The 22998-nt window shown below is 37.0% G+C and overlaps 1 protein-coding gene across 2 annotated transcripts in view; it reads left to right on the top strand.

Moving 5' to 3' along the window:
* The window catches only part of RASA2 (RAS p21 protein activator 2), a 128505-nt gene that overhangs the window by 4015 nt on the left and 101492 nt on the right, over positions 1-22998 (top strand). For both annotated transcript variants that reach the window (XM_032143438.2, XM_032143437.2), the window contains exon 2: positions 21749-21866. In XM_032143438.2, the coding sequence (XP_031999329.1) occupies positions 21749-21866 (118 nt within the window). The remainder of the gene's footprint in view (positions 1-21748; positions 21867-22998) is intronic.

Raw genomic sequence — 22998 nt, 5'->3', positions numbered from 1 at the left:
ACAAAGCTGATTAAAATCTGAAGACCTATATTCTTCTTTAAACGTTGTTAATTAATCTTCATATGGCGTTAGCCAGCTCACTTATCTTGAAGCTTACCTTCCGCATCTTTTAAATGGGAATGATGCTTTCCCACTATCCATTGTATACAGGTTGTTCCCTCTGCTTGGGATTGTCTTTCTTTACCCCACCCCATCTTTATGTCAGGAAGCTCCTACTCATCCCTCAAAAGCCTGCTCTATGTGATCTCCTTCCCAAAACCTTCTGAGACACTTCCAGTGCCATCTCTGGCCAGAGGATATTAGGACTTTCTGCTGCTGGGGTATCACAATTCCTTGTTCATTTCCTTATTATAGCACATTTCATAGAAATCATTTGTTCACTTCTCCTGTTAGATGGTGAGCTCTTTCAAGATAGAACTGATTCTTGTTCATTTTTTAAAAATCATCCCAGTGTCAGCACAGTGCCTAGAACAGAATAGGCCTTTAGAATATACCCTACCTCGCAATGTTATCCTGTGGATAATTACTAGGTATGAAAGTATTTTATAAATTATATACCTAAAAAAACTAGAAGGTGTTAGTATTAAGAGAAAGCTGCATGAGTCTGCATCAGGAAGTTCATCCCTTTCAAAATCACAGTGCCCACTAAGCTTAGGTTTGAATTGATGCCAAAGTTGCCTCATTAGGAAAAAGATTAAATTTTTCTTAATGCTCTGATTACTTATTATTAGGGCATTTGAATATTGTTACTAATTGATCCTGGAGCTTGGAAAAGAAAATCTCATATTCATACTTTACACATTAAGTGTTTTAATTTGACATGACAGGTTTGAATAAAACCGTCTATTTAATTCTGTGAAGTATAAATCAAAACATTTTATTGACTATCCAGTAAAGTTGAGTGGAAGAGATTAAAAAGGGTGTATTCATGCTAAGAGTTCATTTTTATCAGATATTTGAAATGAGATGATGAGTTATTTAGGATGGAGGAAGAATCCATCTTTCAGATGGATAAAAACTGGGGAGAAAAGGGTTCTTTGTAAAAGTTCACAGAGCGGTCTGCTAATCATTTGCTCTGTGGAAGACGGGAGGTAAACCTCAATGAGTTCATAGAGTTGTTTTTTTAAACTTAGGACTCTTTGAATAGATCCTTAAGTGACTAATATAGCCAGAATAAAACCATCATTTTATCCTTTAATCATAGCTGCTAATCCTATTTCCTTGTTAATGTGCTTTATGAAATTATTTGACAATAGTATCAGATTACATGTTTTTGCTACTAATAAAGTTCTATTCTCTTTTGAGAACTGCAAACAAAATTTTGTTGTATAGTCATATATTCATGTAAGTTAAGCTTTTTATGTGTATTAAGACATTTTTATGGCATCTCTTTAGGTTTGTATGTAATTTTAGTCATCAAAGACCCCTATCTAAAGTGATAAACATTAAAAGTTTGTATCAGTACACATACAGAGAACTATAAATGACAAATTTGTTTTCCTGTCATTAATGACAATGACTTTGGGCAAATTCTTTAACCTTGCTGAGCCCATATTTCCTTACTTGTAAAATTAGAGGTTTGGATGTGGTCTTTAACATCCCTTCTACCATTTTGATTATTGCTTTTTAACTTGAACCATTTGCTTTAAGACAGTACATCAGATGCTTTATTTTAGTGTTTAAATGTATTTAGTACACTTGTTTTGCATGATTCACTGTTTTAAAAATATTTAAGATTTATTAGATAAGAGCGTTTGAATTCTAAATTTTTTTTCTGTGACCGTTAATTAATTCAGCAGCACATAATACATATCTAAGGGTCTGTTAAGAGACACTAACCCACTGGACTGAAATGGGCCTAAGCTGTGAATCGGATGAAAGATCCTATTTTATCCTAAAGTCTATACTAAGCAATAGCTGTTTTTAGACATCTGTATTCTTAGACAATTATAGAAATTTAAAGCTGGAAGGGAGAGAACATGAAGGTAGACAAAATAAAGGTTCTTGCCTTTCATTTTACAAATGAAGAATCTAACAGAGATAGCAAATGTCACACAGTTGATGGCCTGTTCAACACTGGTCCACTATTATCAAAGTTCTTTCTAGAATGCTATATGAGATTAACTTATTACTATGAACGTTGCAAATGTACTACATTTAATACACAGAGATTATACTACTTGTTTATATATTGAGAGGTGGTAATAAGATTTTCACTGTGCCGTCTACACACTCTCAACTGTTCCTTCTTAAGAACTTTGTGAAGTGGTTAGGATTAGTGATGAAACTATGGTTATGACCTAGGTGGAGATTGAACCTGGGTGTTTAATTACTTGTGCCATGGTCTACCTCAGCTATTTTCTGTTCTGACTGTCTGTCCACCATCACCTGTGAACTAAAAAAATTATGATGCCTAGACTCTACCCCAGACCTACTAAGTCAAAATTTCTGGATTTCAAAAGTTCCACAGGGGGTGATGTTGGGCAGCTAGGATGGTCAATTTCTGCTTTTGTCACAAATAGATTAGCCACAAACCCTACCTAAATGATAGCAACCTGCTGTGCTATCATTTAAAAGGTACTAGTAGAAAGGTTGGTGTAGTTACAGTGATATTTTAGTTTGTTTGCATGTATATTTGATGTGTTAATTCTGTTTGATTAGATAATATGAACACTTGGTACAAAATTCAAGAGGTACAAAACAGTATATACATTGAAAAGTATTCCCTCCTTTCATTATCTTCTAGCCATTCCCTCCCCAGAAGCAAGCATTACCAATTTGTTATATCCTTTTTGTTGTGTGTTCTTCCAGAAATTAAGCATTTACAAACATAAATTTATGTGCACTAATACATTCCTTCCACCAACATACAAATTATAGCAAAATATATACATTTTTCTGTATCTTGCTTTTTTACACTTAACAACATAGCTTGAAGATTTTTCACATTCACATAAAGAGAGATCTGCCTTATTTTTTAAACAACTGCATAATATTTCATCATTTGGCTGTACCACAGTTTGTTTAGCCAGTCCCCTATTAGTTGACACTTAGGTGGTTAACGGTCATTGCTATTACAGACATTACTACAATGAATAACCTTGTAAGCATGTCATTTTTAATATGAGTGTCTTTTTGTAGGATACATTTCTACATAGATGTTAAATTGGTGAATTGAAAGATATGTGCATTTTTATTTTGGAAAGACAATGCTAAACTATAGCAATTTAAGCTCTCACCAGCAATGTATGAATGTCTATTTCTTTATACCCACGTAGGGTGTATTTTAAAACTTCTTGATCTTTACTGATCTGTGAAATAAAAAGGAACATTTAATTTGTAGTTTTAATTTGCACTTTTAAATGAGAGTGAGGATCGCTCTGTCACCCTGTCACCAGGGCACAATCCCGGCTCACTGAAACCTCCGCCTCCCGGGTTCAAGCGATTCTCCTGCCTCAGCCTCCCGAGTAGCTGGGATTACAGGCATGTGCCACCACGCCTAGCTAATTTTTGTATTTTTGGTAGAGACGGGGTTTAACTATGTTGGCCAGGATGGTCTCGATCTCCTGATCTCGTGATCTGCCTGCTTCAGCCTCCCAAAGTGCTGGGATTACAGCCATGAACCACCGCGCCCGGCCCTAATTTTTAAATTTTAAATTTTTCTAAGGCTTGAAATTAAGTTATAGGATCTCTTCATAATTTTAAGAGCCATTTTTTTGGTGTGCTATGTGAACTTGTCTATTTCTTTTGTCCTTTTTTTTCTAGTGAGTTATAGTCTTGTTGATTTGTGAGAAAATGCTTTATGCTATAAGGAAGTTAGCTATTATTTTAAAACCTGTGCAAAGATTAAAAAAATCTGTATACTTTGGCTGATGCCTGAATTTATTCTTAAGTTGATTGTGAGATCCAGTGAGGGCAGTCAGTTGTAAGTTTCATCTACTTACATAATGTCTGACGGTCGAGAAATTGAGAAAGAACTGCTTGAGGAAAGGTAAGCGAAGACTTTTAAACAAAAGTTAAAAGACAATAGATTGGGAGAAAATATTTGCAGCGTATCCTTCAGACAAAGGAAATGTGTATTAATTCTTTGCCAGGCATTGTTTTAAAGCACTTTATGCATATTAACTAATCCTTACAGTAACTCTAAAAATACCGTTATTATCCCCATTTTACACATTATAAGGAAACAGATACACAATAGCTAAGCTAAGTAAATTGACCAAGGTTAGATGGCTGGTGAATGGTGGAGCTATCAATCAGACTGGGCAGGTTGGCTCTAGAGTCCATCCTGTTAACTCTTAACCTACTATGCTATTATGCCTCTCTATTTATTATGTCCAGATTATATAAATAATTCATACAGACTTGAAAACAAGAGGCCATTAGAAAAATAAAGGATACGAGTAGGCATCTCACAGGAAAGGAAATACAAATGTCCAGTAAATGTGAAAATATTGGTAAAGTAAAAATTAATCAGGGAAATAAAATTTTAAAACATCATCAATTTACAAAAAAAGGAAAGTTTATCTTAGTCTTTGGTGAGGGTTTAGGGAAATAAGTGTTTTCCTCATTGTTGCTGTGAGTTTAAATTGATAAAGCAATGTTGGAGAGCATTTTGGCTATATATATTAAGAATTTAAATGTCTGTACTCCGTGCATTTTTACTTCTACCTATTTGCCCTACATCAACAGTTGTACATTTAGAGAAGAGGCATATACAAAGATAATCGATGTTGCCTTGTTGGTAAAACAGAATAATTGGAGACGACTTAAATGTACATCGGTCAGAAAATGGATAATATGTTCATATACATATTCTATAGCAACTAAAAAGAATGAGGTATATCTATGTTATGAAAGGAAAGAACTCCAGGATGTCTTGTTGGGTAAAAACAGCAAGTTGTAGAATAATATGTGTAGTATCCTATGTATTTTTTTAAATCTCAAAGCATTTTACTTTTCTGCATGTAGATAGATAAATACATAAAAAGAGGTCTGAACAGTTGTACAGATAACAGTGATTGCCTCAATGGTGGATAAAGGGAGTTAGCCGGTGCTGGGAAAACTGGCTAGCCATATGTAGAAAGCTGAAACTGGAACCCTTCCTTACACCTTATACAAAAATTAATTCAAGATGGATTAAAGACTTAAATGTTAGACCTAAAACCATAAAAACCCTAGAAGAACACCTAGGCAATACCATTCAGGACATAGGCATGGGCAAGGACTTCATGTCTAAAACACCAAAAGCAATGGCCACAAAAGCCAAAATTGACGAATGGGATCTAATTAAACTAAAGAGCTTCTGCACAGCAAAAGAAACTACCATCAGAGTGAACAGGCAACCTACAGAATGGGAGAAAAGTTTTGCAATCTACTCATCTGACAAAGGGCTAATATCCAGAATCTACAAAAAACTCAAACAAATTTACAAGAAAAAAACCCCATCAAAAAGTGGGCGAAGGATATGAACAGACACTTCTCACAAGAAGACATTTACGCAGTCAACAGACACATGAAAAAATGCTTATCATCACTGGCCATCAGAGAAATGCAAATCAGAACCACAATGAGATACCATCTTACATCAGTTAGAATGGCCATCATTAAAAAGTCAGGAAACAACAGGTGCTGAAAAGGATGTGGAGAAATAGGAACACTTTTACACTGTTGGTGGGACTGTAAACTAGTTCAACTATTGTGGAAGTCCGTGTGGCGATTCCTCAGGGATCTAGAACTAGAAATACCATTTGACCCAGCCATCCCATTACTGGGTATATACCCAAAGGATTATAAATCATGCTGCTATAAAGACACATGCACACATATGTTTATTGTGGCACTATTCACAATAGCAAAGACTTGGAACCAACCCAAATGTCCATCAATGATAGACTGGATTAACAAAATGTGGCACATATATACCATGGGATACTATGCAGCCATAAAAATGGATGAATTCATGTCCTTTGTAGGGACATAGATGAAGCTGGAAACCATCATTCTCAGCAAACTATCGCAAGGACAAAAAAACCAAACACCACATGTTCTCACTCATAGGTGGGAATTGAACAGTGAGAACACTTGGACACAGGAAGGGGAACATCACACACTGGGGCCTGTCGTGGGGTGGGGAGAGAGGGGAGGGGGGAGGGATAGCATTAGGAGATATACCTAATGTAAATGACGAATTAATGGGTGCAGCACACCAATATGGCACATGTATACGTATGTAACAAACCTGCACGTTGTGCACATGTACCCTAGAACTTAAAGTATAATTTAAAAAGGGGAGAGTTAGCCTTACCTGTAATGGTTTGATTTCCTATAGGGAGTATATTTATATATTATCAAAAGTAATTGTTTATATAAATGAACTTGGTACAGTATTAATCTTAAGCTGTGGCAGTCTCTGTTACTCTACTTTGGAAGACTATCCTATCTGCAAAAACAAGAGTAATCAAATGTTAGGTTTTGTAACATTTTGAGTGCTATAGAAGAAATAAAGTCAACTTTTCTGTTAAGTTTTATTGGTAACTTTTGATATAATTTCAGACTTACAAATTGTAAGAATATGCTGAGAGGGGTGGATGGCTTGAGCTCAGGAGTTTGAGACCAGCCTGGGCAACATGGCAAAACTCCGTTTCTACAAACGAAAAAAAAAAAAAGTGCCAGGCATAGCGGTGTGTCTTTAGCCCTAGCTATTAATACTTGGAATGCTGAGGCCAGAGAATCACTTGAGCCCAGGAGGTTGAGGCTGTGGTGAACTGAGGTCACACCACTGCACTCCAGCCTGGGTGACAAAGTGAGACCCTGTCTCAAAAAAAAGAAAAAAAAAAAGAATAATACAGCAAATTCTTATATACTTTGCCTGTTTGACTAATTGTTTATGTTAGAAAAACTTTTAAAAATTTAATACATTGTTTCAGAGAAATGTGGTAAAAAGGGTCTGAAAAATTTTGATCCTTTAAAATATGACATTTGTGTGAGTGGTACAGAATTTTAGTTTGGAATTTTACAGTTTTATATAAAATATTCTTGGTAGATGGGGTGAACTAATGTTATATTGAGTATTTACTGGTTTCCAGATGTTGTGTTAGGATACTTTGCAAAATATTTCATGTATTCCACTTTCATGAAGAAGATTGTTATTCCTATTTTAGAGAAGAAGCAACAGACAGAGGTTATTTGCTCAGGACTGTAAGGGAGCAGAGCCGAGTTTTCAGAAAGTCTTTATGTTACCAAAGCCCACATCCCTTTCTCTACAAAGCTGCCTGTCAGATGATATATTGGAAGGAATTGATGAGTACATTTATATTGTCAAGAAGTTGATAATTACTCCTAAATTGGCTATGGCCCAATGTAATGGATATTCAATAAAATTATGATGTTTGAATGCTATAAGAATTTATCTTCTGGCCTGTTTTGGGGGTTCATGAATGTAATTATTTTAGCTGCCTAACTGCTTATGTGGGTTTGTATGTACTTTTGAGTGGTTCTTGAATATGTGTACACACATACATACACACACACAGGTATACACATACACACTTTTATGTGCTCATGGGTGTAACTTCTTTTTTTTTTTTTTTTTTTTTTTTTTTGGAGACAGAGTCTCGCTCTGTCGCCCAGGCTGGAGTGCAGTGGCGCAATCTCGGCTCACTGCAAGCTCCGCCTCCCAGGTTCACGCTATTCTCCTGCCTCAGCCTCTCCGAGTAGCTGGGACTACAGGCGCCCGCCACCACACCCGGCTAATTTTTTTTGTATTTTTAGTAGAGACGGGGTTTCACTGTGGTCTCGATCTCCTGACCTCGTGATCCGCCCGCCTCGGCCTCCCAAAGTGCTGGGATTACAAGCGTGAGCCACCACGCCCGGCTGGGTGTAACTTCTTTATGAGTCTAGGTGTCTTTTTTTTTGTTGGGGGGGCCAAGATCAATATGAATCCTATTTTGGCTCGCTGGATGCTGTCACCAGAAATAACAGCCATATCCCATATATAGCCTGTCCATGTAGCCCTGAATTCTGCCAGCACCTGGCTTTTTGCCTTCCTTTTGTTTGCCATACCAGGCTCTCTTGGTCACCTTAGTAGCCTTGCTAAGCTTCTTGTAGCTATAGGTACCATTGGCTTAGCCCAGAAGAGATTCCTGCCATATGTACTTCAGAGTTTGGTTTGCCACTTGAGGAAGGGGTCTGTAGGGAGCTTGTAGATCAGCACACGTTCAAAACTGAAACCGGAAGTGGGCAAGGCAAACCACAGGAAGATCCTGCCCGCAACTTGGTGACGTATCTATATAACCCATAGACACTTCCTGGCAATACCTTGTGAAACTTGCCTTTTCGTGTATAGTAGTTTCCTAACTTCTTGTTCTAGACTAAGCTTCAGTCAGAAGTGATTAATATGATAGCAATGTAGATAACTGTATGATAGTTATTGTGCACATGACTTCCATGCAGCAACTAACCCCTGATTATGTTCTGTAGACTTTACCACTGAGGAGTTGCAGTGGTATTTATGCGTTTCCTTTGACTCTGTCTTGTCAGCCATTTTCTTACTTATGTGTAATTGTACTTATATATAGTTCAGGTTTTATACCCACAAAAACCCTTATGATATATTACCACTACATAGGATTGTCTTATTTATGTGGAATTGTACTTATATATAGTTCAGGTTTTATAGCCACACACACACACGACAAAACAGTTCTTTGCTTCACCGAGTCTCGGCTAGCCACCCAAACTGTGTCATATTCCTAGAGTCCTGTGCCCACTCAAGTGTTTGCTCACTGGTACTACCTCATTTTATCATAGTGCCTTGTCCTTAGGCAGAACCAGATTTCTGGTAGGAGTTATTTAATGTGTTGATTTTTTTTTTTTTTGAGATGGAGTCTCCCTCTGTCACTAGGCTGGAGTGCAGTGGCGCGATCTCAGCTCACTGCAACCTCTGCCTCCCAGGTTCGACAATTCTCCTACCTCAGCTTCCCAAATAGCTGGGACTACAGGTGTGCGCTACCACACCCAGCTAATTTTTGTGTTTTTAATAGAGGCGGCATTTCGCCATGTTAGCCAGGATGGTCTCGATCTCCTGACGCGCCCACCTTGGCCTCCCAAAGTGCTGGGATTACAGGCATGAGCCACCGCACACGGCCAATGTGTTGATTTTTTTAAAGATTACCAATCGAGTGGGATTATAGAATCTTGGATTATTTTACAGATACAAGTCATTTGCCAGGAGTGAGGAAAATTGCTTGACAACTGAGTTATCTCACCATGTTAATTTATGCATTGGAAAACTCTGCTTACTGGTAGATATTCCAGCAGTCACCATATGCCTATTGGTACCATTTCTCATTCTCTGTCTGATTAATATCACAAATGTGTAACTTTCCAGTGGTGTTTTCAAGATGACAATTAAGGAGCCACGAAGGAAGGAAATAACAGCTACATAGCTTTTCTCTTTTCAGTAGTTCTTGACACTCCCCCCTCCTTTTTTTATTTTTGTTTTTTTCATACACTGCAGCAATCTGATGTACTCTGAAGGGGGTAAATTTGAGACTCTTTGGAAGGTGTTGTGATAAAGACAGTTCTTCTCTTCCTTTCTCCATTCAGAACTGTTAAAGATAAATCAACGGGAGTGTTTTTTTCTTGTGTAAGATTTATTATATACAAAATATTTTTTAAGTGTGTGAAAACTGATTGAATGGTAAAGGCTAAGGTAGCATGTTTAAAGCATGGTTTTCTGCTGCTTTTCTACTAATCACTTAACTTCTCTGAGCCTCAGCTTCCTTGTCTACAAATTAGGAATAGTAGTTTTACTAATCATATAGCATGGTTGTGAAAAGGTTAAATGACTTGGTATACTGCCTGGCATTTTGTGCTCAGTTAAGTGTTGGTTCTAACACGAGCAGTAGTGATACCCATAAAGTATCTTTTCATAGTTTTCTTAATGGATAACTTATTTGATAGAAATGTACTGGAGTATTTGTACCTACATGTATATCCAGTTCTTGTAGTGTTCATCAGGTTAAACTGGCAATAAGTAGTAATACCGTAAAACATTAGAAATCAGTGTTATTCTGTGCTTTTTAAATTTCAAGTGTTGTCTCTCAGATTTTATGTTTTTATTTTATTTTTTTTTTGTCTCTCAGATTTTAGAGCTATGGAGAACCTAGAAGATTAACTGGCTAAGGAGTTGCAAACTCAAATATACACAGACCAGGTATAATGCAGTAAAGCCCAGCAGAGATTTATTATGATTTAGTAAGATACACCTGTCTGCAGTTTCCACTCAAAATCATTTTGCCAGATTTTGATTATTAAAGAGAAACCAGAAATTAAAATTTATTTATTGTTAGCTCTCAGTTTCTAGATGGTCACAAATTATTTTTTAAATTTGGTGCAGGCCAAACAAATCTCTGGCTAGCCAACCCCAGATTTGTATCCTCATTTTAGAGATGTGGAGCTTGAGGTATAAAGGTTGGACATATTTCCATGTATTTCCTATAATAGAAATGCATTGATTTTGTAACAAAGGACTCATTTTAAAAAATGACCTCCTCTGTTATACCCAGTTCTTATATTACAGGTTATTTTTGGCAGGAGCTAATGGCTTGGATGAAGAGAATTTGTATATAGATGCTAATTTTTAAGAATGTCTAGCCAAGAAAGGGCACTAATAGTTACTATCCATTGAATATTTACTCTGTCGTAGGCATTGTGCCAAGCGCTTTGCCTTAGTTAATGCTCACAACAATCTTGAAGCATTATAGTTACCTCTTTTTACATAAGAGGTTGAGAGTAAGGACATACAGATAGTTAAATGCAAAGTTCATTTTGAAACGCAGATGTCTGCCTCTGTAATGCATTCATTTAACTTGCTATACTATACTAGTATGTATATGTTTTTATGATTATGCATACCTTTTATCATATTGCAAAAATTGAAGTTAAACTTTAGAAGAAAATTTCAAAGACCTTATGATATATTACCATTATATAGGATTGTCTTATTTATGTGTAATTAGATTGGCACAACAGCATTTTAATTTTACTCTAAACTAGTCAGTACCAGAGACTATATCATATTTTTACATGTGCATTAGATTCATTCTTTCTCTTTCTTTTGTTGTTGTTGTTGTTGTGAATGCAAATGACAAAATGTGCATATTTTATATCTTTTCATCACCTGAAGTTCTACTGTTCTGTTGAGGTTGATATTTCTATTACTGGTTGAGCATTCCAAATCTCAAAGTCCAAAATCCCAAATGCTCCAGGATGCAAAACTGAGCACCAACATGATTCTCAAAGGAAATACTCATTGGAGCATTTCAGATTTTCAGATTTGGGATGCACAACTGGTAAGTATATACAATGCAAAATTTCAAAATGTAAAAACATTTGAAATCTGAAATACTTCTGGTCCTAAGCATTTCGGATAAGGGATATTCGATCTGTATTAAAACATTATATCCTGAGTCATTCAAGCCAGTTAATGCCAAATTCTGTGGATTCTGTCTCCGTAGTATCTCTTCTATTTTTTCTTTCCTCCCATCTCCCTTTGTTACCTTAATGTAGGCTCTTCAGTCTATCAGAGTACTTTTCCTGAAGTATGAACCACACAGAAACTTTTAGCCACCCTTGTTGCCTACTGAATAAAGTTAAACCTTAGCTTGGCATTTAGGTTCTCTGTTTGATACTAGCTGTCCTTTATAATCTTTTTCCCTCTCATTCCCCCTTCATCTCTCTTTATGCTTTAGTCAGTTTATACTATTCACTGCCTCCTCGATGGTGCTCTTCTTGTTGCCCCCCTCCAGAACTTGTTCATGTTATGCCTTCCTCCTGGAATGTTATCCTCCGATCCCCAATTTCTGTATTTTGAAAATATATGTCATTCAGAAGAGTTATTGTGAAGATTAAGTGAAATAATATATATGAAGTCAATGAAAAATCTGTGTGTAATGCATGTATTAATTTATTCAGTAAGTGGTAGCTATTACTATGATTTGGCTTTCTCTCACCCCAAATAATCCTTAACTTTGGATCATCTTGTCCAGGACCCTGGCCCTTTGCAGTTTTTCTAGGGGATTAATCCCACTGGGACCCATGTTGGCTCCTACCTTTGTACTTCAGGTAACCTTTGAAGTAGACCTGGACCTACTACATCTCTTTCAGATAGGAATAGTTTCTCAGCACTGCTGTATTCAGAAAGACCTTAAGAGTTGAATGGAAAGACTCTAGGCTTTGGAGTTTGATTTATGCCAAATAACCTTACCAGCTATGTAACTGAATTTTTTTTTCTTAATTTATGAAAGGGAATAGTAATGCTTATCTCACAGGGTTGTTGTACCGATCAAATGAAACATTTGAGAAAATATTTAATGCTGTCTTGGAGCATCTAACTACTTAGTAAATCTTTATCTTCTTTTCTGTCTTATCCCTGTAGTGTCCTCCCCTAGGACATAAAGAAACATACATGCAAACCTTCAGGTATAAATGCATGCACATAATCCTCAAACATCCACATAGGCACATATGTACATACTCACATACATGAACAGAAGCATATACACCAGAATCTCTACCTTTGATAGTAGCCTGATATTGGAATTTTTGTCCTAGATAAAATTTATATGGTAGGATTTGAATTAACTGTCTGATGACTGTTACATGGAATCATTGATCTTGTACATAGACAGTTAGCTGTTTTTCCATTTCTGTTAATCTTAACAGTTTTGATTTGATGGTGTTTATCTTCGCGCTTTAAACTATTTACTTTTTAACAATGTCTAAAAGCTGCTGTTTTCTATAGTTACATGTCTCTCCTCTTTTTTCAGGTATTTATGCAGAAGTTACTTTCTCAATGAAGCCTTCCTTGAGCTACCTCATTTCTTGTGGTGCCCATACTTATTAGTATTAGGCCATACATTTTTACTTATGTATCTTATTTGTTGTCGATCTCTCCATGTGTGTTAGCCTAATAAGGACACAGACTTTTTGTCTATTTTGCTCACTGTCATATCCTAGCAGCTTAGTAGGTACTCAGTAAGTATTTGAATGTATGAACTTCAGCACTGGTTTATTTTCAAAACGTCTCTGTATTAATACAATAAAGATTCTTTAAGTGCTCTTGGTAACTGTATACAGGAGACTTTTTAAAAAATCTTTGGAGCAGTTGACATAAATCAACTTAAATGAAATGGAAAAAAAAAGCTTACATACAATTTTATGGTTTGTGATGTGGTATTAGAACCTTTTTTTTGCCCATGCCAAAGTTATATACATACATACTGATATTTATTCAGCAGCTGTTTCATTATATATTATATGCTAAGGATGGTGCTAAGAATTGGTCCCTTTCCTCAAGAAGTTTATAGTTTAGTGAAGAGACAACCAAACTGCCTTTGCTTGTTTGTGTCTCATCTTTAACCACCTGAAAACATTAGAGAGCCCTGAGGCTCAGTCTTCAAATTTCTTTTCTATATTTGCTCCCATTGTGATTTTGTATTGTCTCTTGGTTTTGTAAATTTTATGTACTTACTGATGATTCTCAAATTTTATCTCTATCCAGGACCCTTTGTCCTTGGACAGCTTGTCTGCACTTGGATGTATAAGGCCTCTCAGATTTAATATTCAATACAGTCTCTTGAATGTGGTCCCAACAAGAGGCTGTGTCTCTAGAAATAGCATCTGTATTCATCCAGCTGCTCAGACTAAAACTCTTGAAAGTCATTCTTGACTACTCTATTTCTCACACCCTACAGTAAATCCTGTTGGCTCCATCTTCAAAATACATGCCCAAATGACCCATCCTCTCCAGACCCGTGTCTGCTCTGCGCCTCCCCTGACCTGCAAGTTTTCGCTCATCGAGATTACTACAGTAGCCTCCTATCTAGTCACCTGCTTCTACCTTTCCCCTCTGCATTGATTTTAAAACAAAAAATCTTGCCATTTTTATGCTCAAAATCCTTCAAAACCTTACCATCTCACACACAAAAAAAGCCTAAGACTTTCCAGTGCCTGTAAGACCTTATTTAACCTGCCTCCTCCCATACCCTTACTCCATCTCTTACTATCTCCTCCCTCTCCCCACTTCGCTTATTGCTTTATAGCCATACTGCCCTCCTTGCTACTCCTCCAGTGTGCCAAACTATCCTGTCTCAGGGCCGTTGCACATTTTATTCTTTCTGCCTGTCCATCTCCTTCCCCAGATACCTGTATGGCTTGTACCCTCAATGACTTCCTTCAGGTATCTGCTTAAATATTTTAATTGAAAGGCCTTCTCTGCTTCCCTATATAAAATAACATTGACTTCCTCCCTGTCTCTACCCTCTGGGCCTGCCATTCCCTAACTCTCTTAACTTGCTTTGTTTTCTTGAATAGCAATACATATTTATTTATTCCATGGCAATAAATACTATATGCTTATTTAAGAGTTTGTGGTATTTGTTGTCCCTGTATATATTGTACAACAGTTTCGTATGGGCAGAGACCTGTTTTTATTCACTGTTATATCCCCAGCACTTAGAACAGTGCCTCGTGTGTTTAGGCACTTAGTAAATATTTGTTGAATGAAATGCAACAAGTACAAAACAATATGATCACTGTAGTAGAGATGCAAGGTACAGTAGAAACACATGGGAAAGAGTGACATGACTGCCTAGGAATTGAGGAAGACTTTACAAAGATGCCCTTAAGCAGAGCTCTTTGGAGAGAAAAACAGGTAGGGCATTTCATACAAAGAAAATAGCATTGTGGATACACAGAGGAATGAGAGAACAGTGTGTTCAAGGAACTAAAAGTATAGTACTGCTACAGCATAATTTGTGGGGGTAAAGATGAACTAGATGAGGCTGAACATGTAGTAGATAGCACCTGATCATGGAGGGATGGAGGGTTTTTGTGCCAGGCTAAGGAATTTTAGATTTTGTCCTGCCAAGTGGACAGTGGTAGATAGTGTGAGCCATTGAAGACTTCTGAGCAAGGGATGTTTTATTTATATTTATTAATACGTGTCTGTGTGTGTGTGTGTGTGTGTGTGTGTGTGTATTAAAAAGGTAACTAGCAACAATGTGAAGGTTGAGTATCAAAGCTAAACACAGCATTTTATTTAAGATATGTATGATTTAGAAAAATATGATAGGCCGGGCGCGGTGGCTCACGCTTGTAATCCCAGCACTTTGGGAGGCCGAGGCGGGCGGATCACGAGGTCAGGAGATCGAGACCACGGTGAAACCCCATCTCTACTAAAAATACAAAAAAAATTAGCCGGGCGTGGTGGCGGGCGCCTGTAGTCCCAGCTACTCGGAGAGGCTGAGGCAGGAGAATGGCGTGAACCCGGGAGGCGGAGCTTGCAGTGAGCCGAGATCGCGCCACTGCACTCCAGCCTGGGCGACAGAGCGAGACTCCGTCTCAAAAAAAAAAAAAAAAAAAAAAAAAGAAAAATATGATGTAGAAAAACAATTATTATCACATGTGGGCAAGAGGATATTTCATTTTATGTTTGGACAAAATCATGGATGTATAGTGGGAAAATGTTCTTGGCATACTTGCAGTACATTTGTGAAAGAGAAGAAATGCACAATGGAAGATTATTCTGTTTGTCTTTGAAAGTCCACCCTTTAAGAAAGAAGACTTTAAAAAATTAGTTAACAGTTATGTTGTAAGTCGTAATGTACACTAGAAAAGTGCTTAAGGAGTACCAGTTATGAATCAACAAGAAAAGATGTTACAGAATAAAATAAATTGTGCTTAAATGTCAACCTCCTTTCTTCATAGAGGAACAGTTGGTTGTCATTGATATACCTCCTGATCTTGATTTATTGTTGAAGGAAATAGTGACAGTTGTACATACAGTCAAAAATCTATACTCTTTGCTGTGGGAACAATGTATCTGCCTTGTAGGACAAATGTCTGCTTTTGCATATCGCAGGACTCCGCATGCACAGAATTTTTGAATTGAGGGATGAACTATAAAAACATTTCTTCCTTTCATTCAAATGCAAGTAAAAACCATTTTTATTATTTCAGCTGGCTTGCTTGTGTCATATCTTAGCAATATATTGAATTTCTTGAATATTTTCTTATTAATTTAGGGTCAAACTATGATTTGTGAATTTAAGGACAAAATAGAAGCACCCAAAATGGTACACATGATTTGAATGTTAAGAATTTGGATTTGGCACTCCCAGCCAGGCATGGTAGCTCACGCCTATAATCCCAGCACTTTGGAAGGCCAAGACAGGCAGATCTCTTGAACCCAGGAGTTCAAGACCAGCCTGGGCAACATGGCAAAACCCTGTCTCTCCATAAAATACAAAGCAAATTAGTCAGGCATGGTGGTGTGTGTCTGTAGTGCCAGCTACTCGGGAGGCTGAGGTGACAGAATCACGTGAGTCCAGGAAGGCAGGGCTGCAGTGAGCCATGATTGTGCCACTGAACTCCAGCCTGGGTGACAGAGCAAGACCCTGTCTCAAAAAAAAAAAAAAAGAATTTGGCATTCCAAATTCATGAAAATATGAATACTGTATTATTGAATATATTTTTAAAATTTTATCCAAATGCCACAGAAGATGAAGAAATATTTTGTGAAGGTAGAGACAACTATATATAGAGTTAAGATCCATTTCCCAAGTTAAAGGATTCCCTTTTTAAGTGTGCCGCTATTCAACTCACCTTCTGATGGAACAATGAAAATAATTTTCAGTGAAAAATTGCTTTGTAATTTCTGAGTCCATGTTTGATCCAGATAGCCACGTGTAGCTGGTGGATTTACCCAACCATGATGACCAGTAACTGAAGGTGGGATTTTCTAATTTGTTAGAAACAAAGGTTAGAAAAGAATTGAGATTAGGTGACAGCATCAACTCTAGTTAGTTTAAGCAGAAAGAGATTTAATAAAAAAATTTTAAGTGGCTTATAGAATTGTTGACAAGACTGAAGAAACAGACTCTAGATCTAGAAAAAGCCACGTTGCATCTAGGCCACCAAGAGGGTTATTGCCTCTTTTAGGATCAGAAAGGCTTTTGCAGAATTGTGAAACTGTAGCTTTTAGATACCTGTCTTAGAACCTTGCCATAGAACCTTGCCAATAGTAGTAGACTATGCCATGATCAGGAGTCTACTACTATTAGGAAATAGCCATTAGCAAGCAGCCACCTTCATCAGTAAGCCCTTGTCGTTGCTGGCCCTAGAGCGAAGCTCTGCCTACCACAACCTGTACTGCAGAATGGATGCCTTGTACCTTTCTTAATATTCATGAAATCTGTGACTGGATACTAGGACTTCTACAAATACTGCTGCAGGACATGAACATCTCCATGACAATGTTTGCTAGTAAAGCAGCCCAAACTCAACCTCCCTTCTCTTCTGTCCTTAAAATTTCTAGTGAGTGCATCTGATTGGTGGAACTTAAATCACATTTACAACTCTAGCCACAAGAGAGACTGGGAAATGTATTTTTTAACTTTCTCTTCTCTGCAGCACAGGAAGACATACACTGAAGGAGGTTGAAATGGATGTTAAACAGTAATCTACCATATTTACTGCAGGTTTAGAACCTGATTCTCCTTAAGGTTGGCGGTCATTAAATGGGCTATAGATAAGTTGAGAAAGTTTGTAAATAATCCCATCAATGTTGAGAAACTCATTTGTTTCTATGTATGTTTTCATTGTTTTATAATGACAACATTAAAAAAAAAAACTAGAATTTGTCCTTTACCTGTATGATGAATTAAGTGGTCTGTGGATACCAAAACTTTCCTCACGTTTAAAATGTGGTTAGTGGATAAAAAGCCCAAAAGAGGGAGTATAAGAAAAACCCTCATAAAAGGTTACCTGAGCTGAGGAAAGGTTAGTGTTGTCAAATAATGAAGAGTGGTTAAATAAGGTGGGATTGAAAAGCAGTGATATGATTTGGGCACTTAATATTAGTGGTTTTTTGGTTTGTTTTTTTTTTTCTTTCTTTACTATTGAGACAGGGTCTTGCTCTTTTGTCCCAGGCTGGAGTGCAGTGGCACAGTCTCGGCTCAATGCAACTCCCATCCCCTGGACTCAAGCCATCCTCACACCTCAGCCTCCCAAGTAGCTGGGACCACAGGCATGCACCACCACGCCTGGCTAATTTTTTGTATTTTTAGTAGAGATGAGGTCTCACCATGTTGCCAAGGCTGGTTTCGAAATCCTGTGCTCAAGCAGTTTGCCCACCTTGGCCTCCCAAAGGAGGTTGGGATTATAGGCATGACCACTGCACCCAGCCTGTTAGTGTTCTTCAAGGTTCTAAACAAGAAGTAGAGAAGTAGGCAAGTTGCAGGTTTAGGCTGTGAGTTGAAGGGAACACTTGAAAGCAGATTATAGAATAAGTTTTCAAGAAATTGGGCAATAGATTTTTTTTTTTTTTTTGGTCCAAGGCACATGCTCATTTATATACCAGAATTGGCTAGAGTTCATGAGGCCCTGAACAAATATCACACACAAGCAAGTACAATCTTCCAAAGTTCTTCATTTTTGTCTTTTTGTGTAGCTTGATATAAAGTGTGGCTCTTAACATATTCTCTTTATGCTTAGAGATATAATAGGTACAACATTACTCTTATTATATCTGTAACCATTACTTCCTTTTTGATTATGTTGTTTATAAAGTGCCAATTAATCACTACTATAGTTTGGAGTTACAGTAGCTGACTTAACATATTTGTACAATTGATTGTTGAGCCGGGCATTGATTAGATGAATTAACTTTCAGCAAAGTTTATTTGAACTTCAGTCAGTGGTGGATATTTAAGAAGTACAGATTATGATAACTGCTTTTATAGGAAAGGATGCTTGGTACATTTTTTCATATTACATAGAACTTATGTTTTTATTTATTCTAGATAAATACCTGATAATGTCAGGTTCGTTGGATTCTTCAAAATAACCTCATTGTCTCGCTCTTAAAAGGGAGAGGGAAGTAGAATATGTGTAAATTTGTATAATATTGTTTTCTCAAAACTGCACTTATGTGAATGAAACAGAAACATGTTCAGGGACAGTTAGTGTTTCAAATTCTCCCAATTAGATATGGAGCATATTTGTTATGGAGCATATTTATTAAGTAGAGAATTATTATGATCTAATTCCAAATTTTTTGTATTTTAGGTCCTATATTGTGACCTAGTTGGACTTTCGTTTAAAAAAAAGTCTAAATTATGCAGAAGGGAGATGTCAAAGAAAAAGGAGAGGCTGAAGAACAAGAAGGCTGAAAGTAATGAAAATAGAATTGCTAGACAGTGTCCTGGAGGGAGAAGAGGGAATGGGGTGGAGAGGGCACAGGTAAATGGATGAACTTTGGATGAGAAGAGGAATAACTAGTCTTTGGAGGAAGAGGAAAACAGATGAACAGGTTCAGATATAGATTATTTTTCTTAGGAACCTGGTTTATTTGTAAGGACTAACCCATTTTAGGCAGTTAATTAAATTAATCATTTAAAAGGTGAGATTCCTCGATTCTGACTTGAGATGGACATAAATTTGTTTATTCTGTTTAAGTGGTAACTTTATTTTTTTAAAAAATCGTTCAGTGACAGATTTAATAAGTATCTTACTGGTACTATTCCATTGGTTTTCTTTTTTTAATTTTATAAATAATTTGTTTACTGAGTTTTTTTTTTATAGGTGCTTCTTAGGTTTCTAATAGACTTCTCTAAAATATATTGGTTTAAATGGCCTTTAAAGTTGATAAGCAGAAAGATACTTGAGTTTATCTAGTCCAAAGCTTCATCAGGAAAGCTGTGATTGAGTGATTTGTCTGAAGTCATACAGCCACTTAGTAGCAGAGTAAGAGAGGAATATTGGTTTTATGGTTCTTGGGGCAATGCTGTTTCCCTTATGCCAACTGATTGCATAAGGGAACTAGTGTATTGATTTCAGTGCCCATACTTGTGTATGTCCTTTGAGCTAGAGTATCAAAGGACTTCAAAACTTCAAAACTAGACTTTTTAGGTTATTTAATATTCCTTCAACAAATGTTTCTCAGCTGTCTACTGTATGACAGTCACTGTTAAAGATCTTGAAGATCAACAAGTTCTTGGGCCTCAAGAATGAGGGAACCAAAAAATAAACACTGAATTAAAAATGAACAGAAATTTAGATAATTATCAGTGCTATCAAAGAAACAAAATGGAGAAATAGAATATGGTAGCAGAACTATGTGCTTTAGATAGAATAGTCAAGGAAGATTTCTCTGAGTTAGTTATATTTGAGCTGAGACTGAATGATAAAGGCACTAGCCATTGAAGATCTCTAGGAGTGTAACATTCCAGACAAAAGCCCTAAACTTGAACATGATATGGCACAGTTGATGAATGAAAAAAAACTAAACACTGACCGGGGTTGGGGGAATGGAAGGAGAAGAGATCAGAGAGACCATTAAGTAGGGCTTTGTAGACTGTAGTATAGAAAGATAATTTTATTCTAAGTGAAATGGTGTGGTATTGGAGGAGGGGAGTGAGTGAGTAACCTAAAGAATATGTTTCAAATATCACACTGCTTGATGGAGAATGGATTGTAGGAGGGCCAAAAGTGGAAGCAGGGGCACCAGTTAGGCAACTCTCATGTTTGTCCAAATAAAAGATTGTGGTGGCTTGGGCTTGGTGATTCTAGTCAAGGCAAAGAGAACTGGTTGGATTTGGGATTTATTTTGGAGGTCTACTGGATTTGCTAAGAGACTGGGTATGGGAGTTTGGGGAAATAGTGAGAGGATGGTGAGAGTAAGAGAGGAAAATGGTAGACTGCGGAAAGGGCACATTTCAGGGAAAGAAATCAGATGGTTTTTCTGGGACTTGTTAAATTTGAAATGCCTACTGGATATCCAAGGAGACAGTTGAATAGTCACATCTAGTGTTTGTTGAGGAGAGGTTAGACCTGGTGTTGCAGATCTGGGAGGCGTTAGCATTAACACTGTATACTGCAGAGTTGGCAAAGAGAAGGAAGAGAAGGTGGTTTGGAATTGAGGCATTGCATGTTTAGAGGTAGGGAGGGGGAGAAGTCAGCAGAGAGCCAGTGATGTAGGAGAAAAGTCTGAAATACTGTGCTGTGGAAGCCAAGAGAAGAGCGCATTTTTAAAGAGGGATATTAATGTTCTCTTGGGTTAAATCATGCTGCCTGGCTGGGTATGATGAAAACAGAGAAGTGACCGTTGATTTGGCAACGTGGAAGGCATTAGTGTCCTCAGCTAGAGCAGTTTTAGTGTCATGGTGGGGTCAGAAGCTGATTGGAGTGGGTTGAAGTATGAATGGAAGGTGAGAAAGAAGAGACAATGACTAGAGATGATGCTTTTGAGAAGTTTTCTTTTCTTTTCTGTGTGTTTTTTTAAGTTGAGAAATTCCCATCATCGTTTATATGCTGATGGGAATGATCCACTAGAGAGGAAAATTAATGGTGATTCTGGAAAGAAAGATAAATTGTGAAGTAAAGTCCTTGAGGTAGCACTGGTGGAATGGGATAGAGAGCACAAGCAGAGGGATTGCCCTTTCATAGGAGTGGGGATGCAATTACATAATATAAAAAAGGGACCTCAAGTCACTTTACACACAGCCCCTCTCTTCAGTCTTACCAGTCTCCTTTAGACCAACTTGATCTTTCTCTAATTACTAGTTTTTTTTTTTTCCTGTGCCACATTAATATGTTCTTTCAGATTGAAGTCATCCTATATAAGGCTTAGTATGAAGCAGTTGATGATATTTAATAACAATTTCAAATTTTATGCCAACAGGTGAAGCAAAAAATTTATTGCCATATCTTGGACCCCACAAAATGAGAGATTGTTTCTGTACCATAAATTTGGACCAGGAAGAAGTTTATCGTACCCAAGTTGTGGAAAAATCTTTAAGGTTGGTAGAAAAATTGGTAAATTATAATTTTTACTATATAGATTGGTAAATATTATGCATTTTCCAGATTATGATAATCAAGAAGACAAGATAGAAACAGTGCTTACTTTCATGTGGCTTTTCATGGCCTCAAAATGTATCTTCCTCTTAATTGTTCCTAATTTTATCTTTGTTTTCTGGAGAAAAATTTTTTCACATGACAGGCTAAATATTGCCTATTCATTTGAACTTTCCTCAAAGTACATCTTCATTTTATTTATCTAAAGAATAAGTTACTTAAAGTTCATACAAGTTGCTTAACTTAGTAGTGCACTATCAGGGAATGAATGCTCAGATAGATGTCTCATCTTTGAAAGTGTAATTGCCCTTTGAGAGTATCATATTAAATTCTAATTCATAAAATTGGAATATACCACTTCTGCACCGTAGCAATGTGAACATAATTCTGGTGCAGAGCTGTGCTGAGAATCTTGTTCAGAGACAAAAGTCAAAATAAGGAGGCCGGGCGTGGTGGCTCACGCTTGTAATCCCAGCACTTTGGAAGGCAGAGGCGGGCAGATCACCTGAGGTCAGAAGTTCGAGACCAGCCTGGGCAACAAGGTGACACCCCGTCTCTACGAAAAATACAAAAATTAGTTGGGCGTGGTGCTGGGTGCCTGTAATCCCAGCTACTTGGGAGGCTGAGGCAGGAGAATCACTTGAACCCAGGGGGCGGAGGTTGCAGTGAGCCAAGATTATGCCATTGGACTCTAGCCTGGGCAACAAGAGTGAAACTCCATCTCAGAAAACAAAAGCAAAAACAAAAAACATAGTGTGGGGTATTATTGGAATGAGCATGTGGTGGATGAAATATTGAATGCCATGCCTTATCTGAATCATATTTTAGGTCAGTTGTATTTTAGGGATCTATTTTTTTTGATGCCTTTTTAAAAATATCTTTCTTTTACATTTGCCTTTGAAGTTTCCTTTTATGTCTTTATTTTCACTTTTTATAATTTTAAATATCTATTGAATTCTTCTTAGAAAAGGTATTGTATAAAACTGAAAATACTTTAGTAGCCCAAAAACATTTCAAGTAGTAAACTTGAAATCTTTAGTCTTAATTCTCATATTGTTCTTATTTGGCTTTAGA

This window comes from Hylobates moloch, unplaced genomic scaffold, assembly GCF_009828535.3.
Source record: "Hylobates moloch isolate HMO894 unplaced genomic scaffold, HMol_V3 SCAFFOLD_22, whole genome shotgun sequence".
NCBI classification, from domain to species: domain Eukaryota; kingdom Metazoa; phylum Chordata; class Mammalia; order Primates; family Hylobatidae; genus Hylobates; species Hylobates moloch.
The sequence above is the reverse complement of the archived record's forward strand: the minus strand, read 5'-3'. Positions and strand labels throughout refer to the sequence as shown.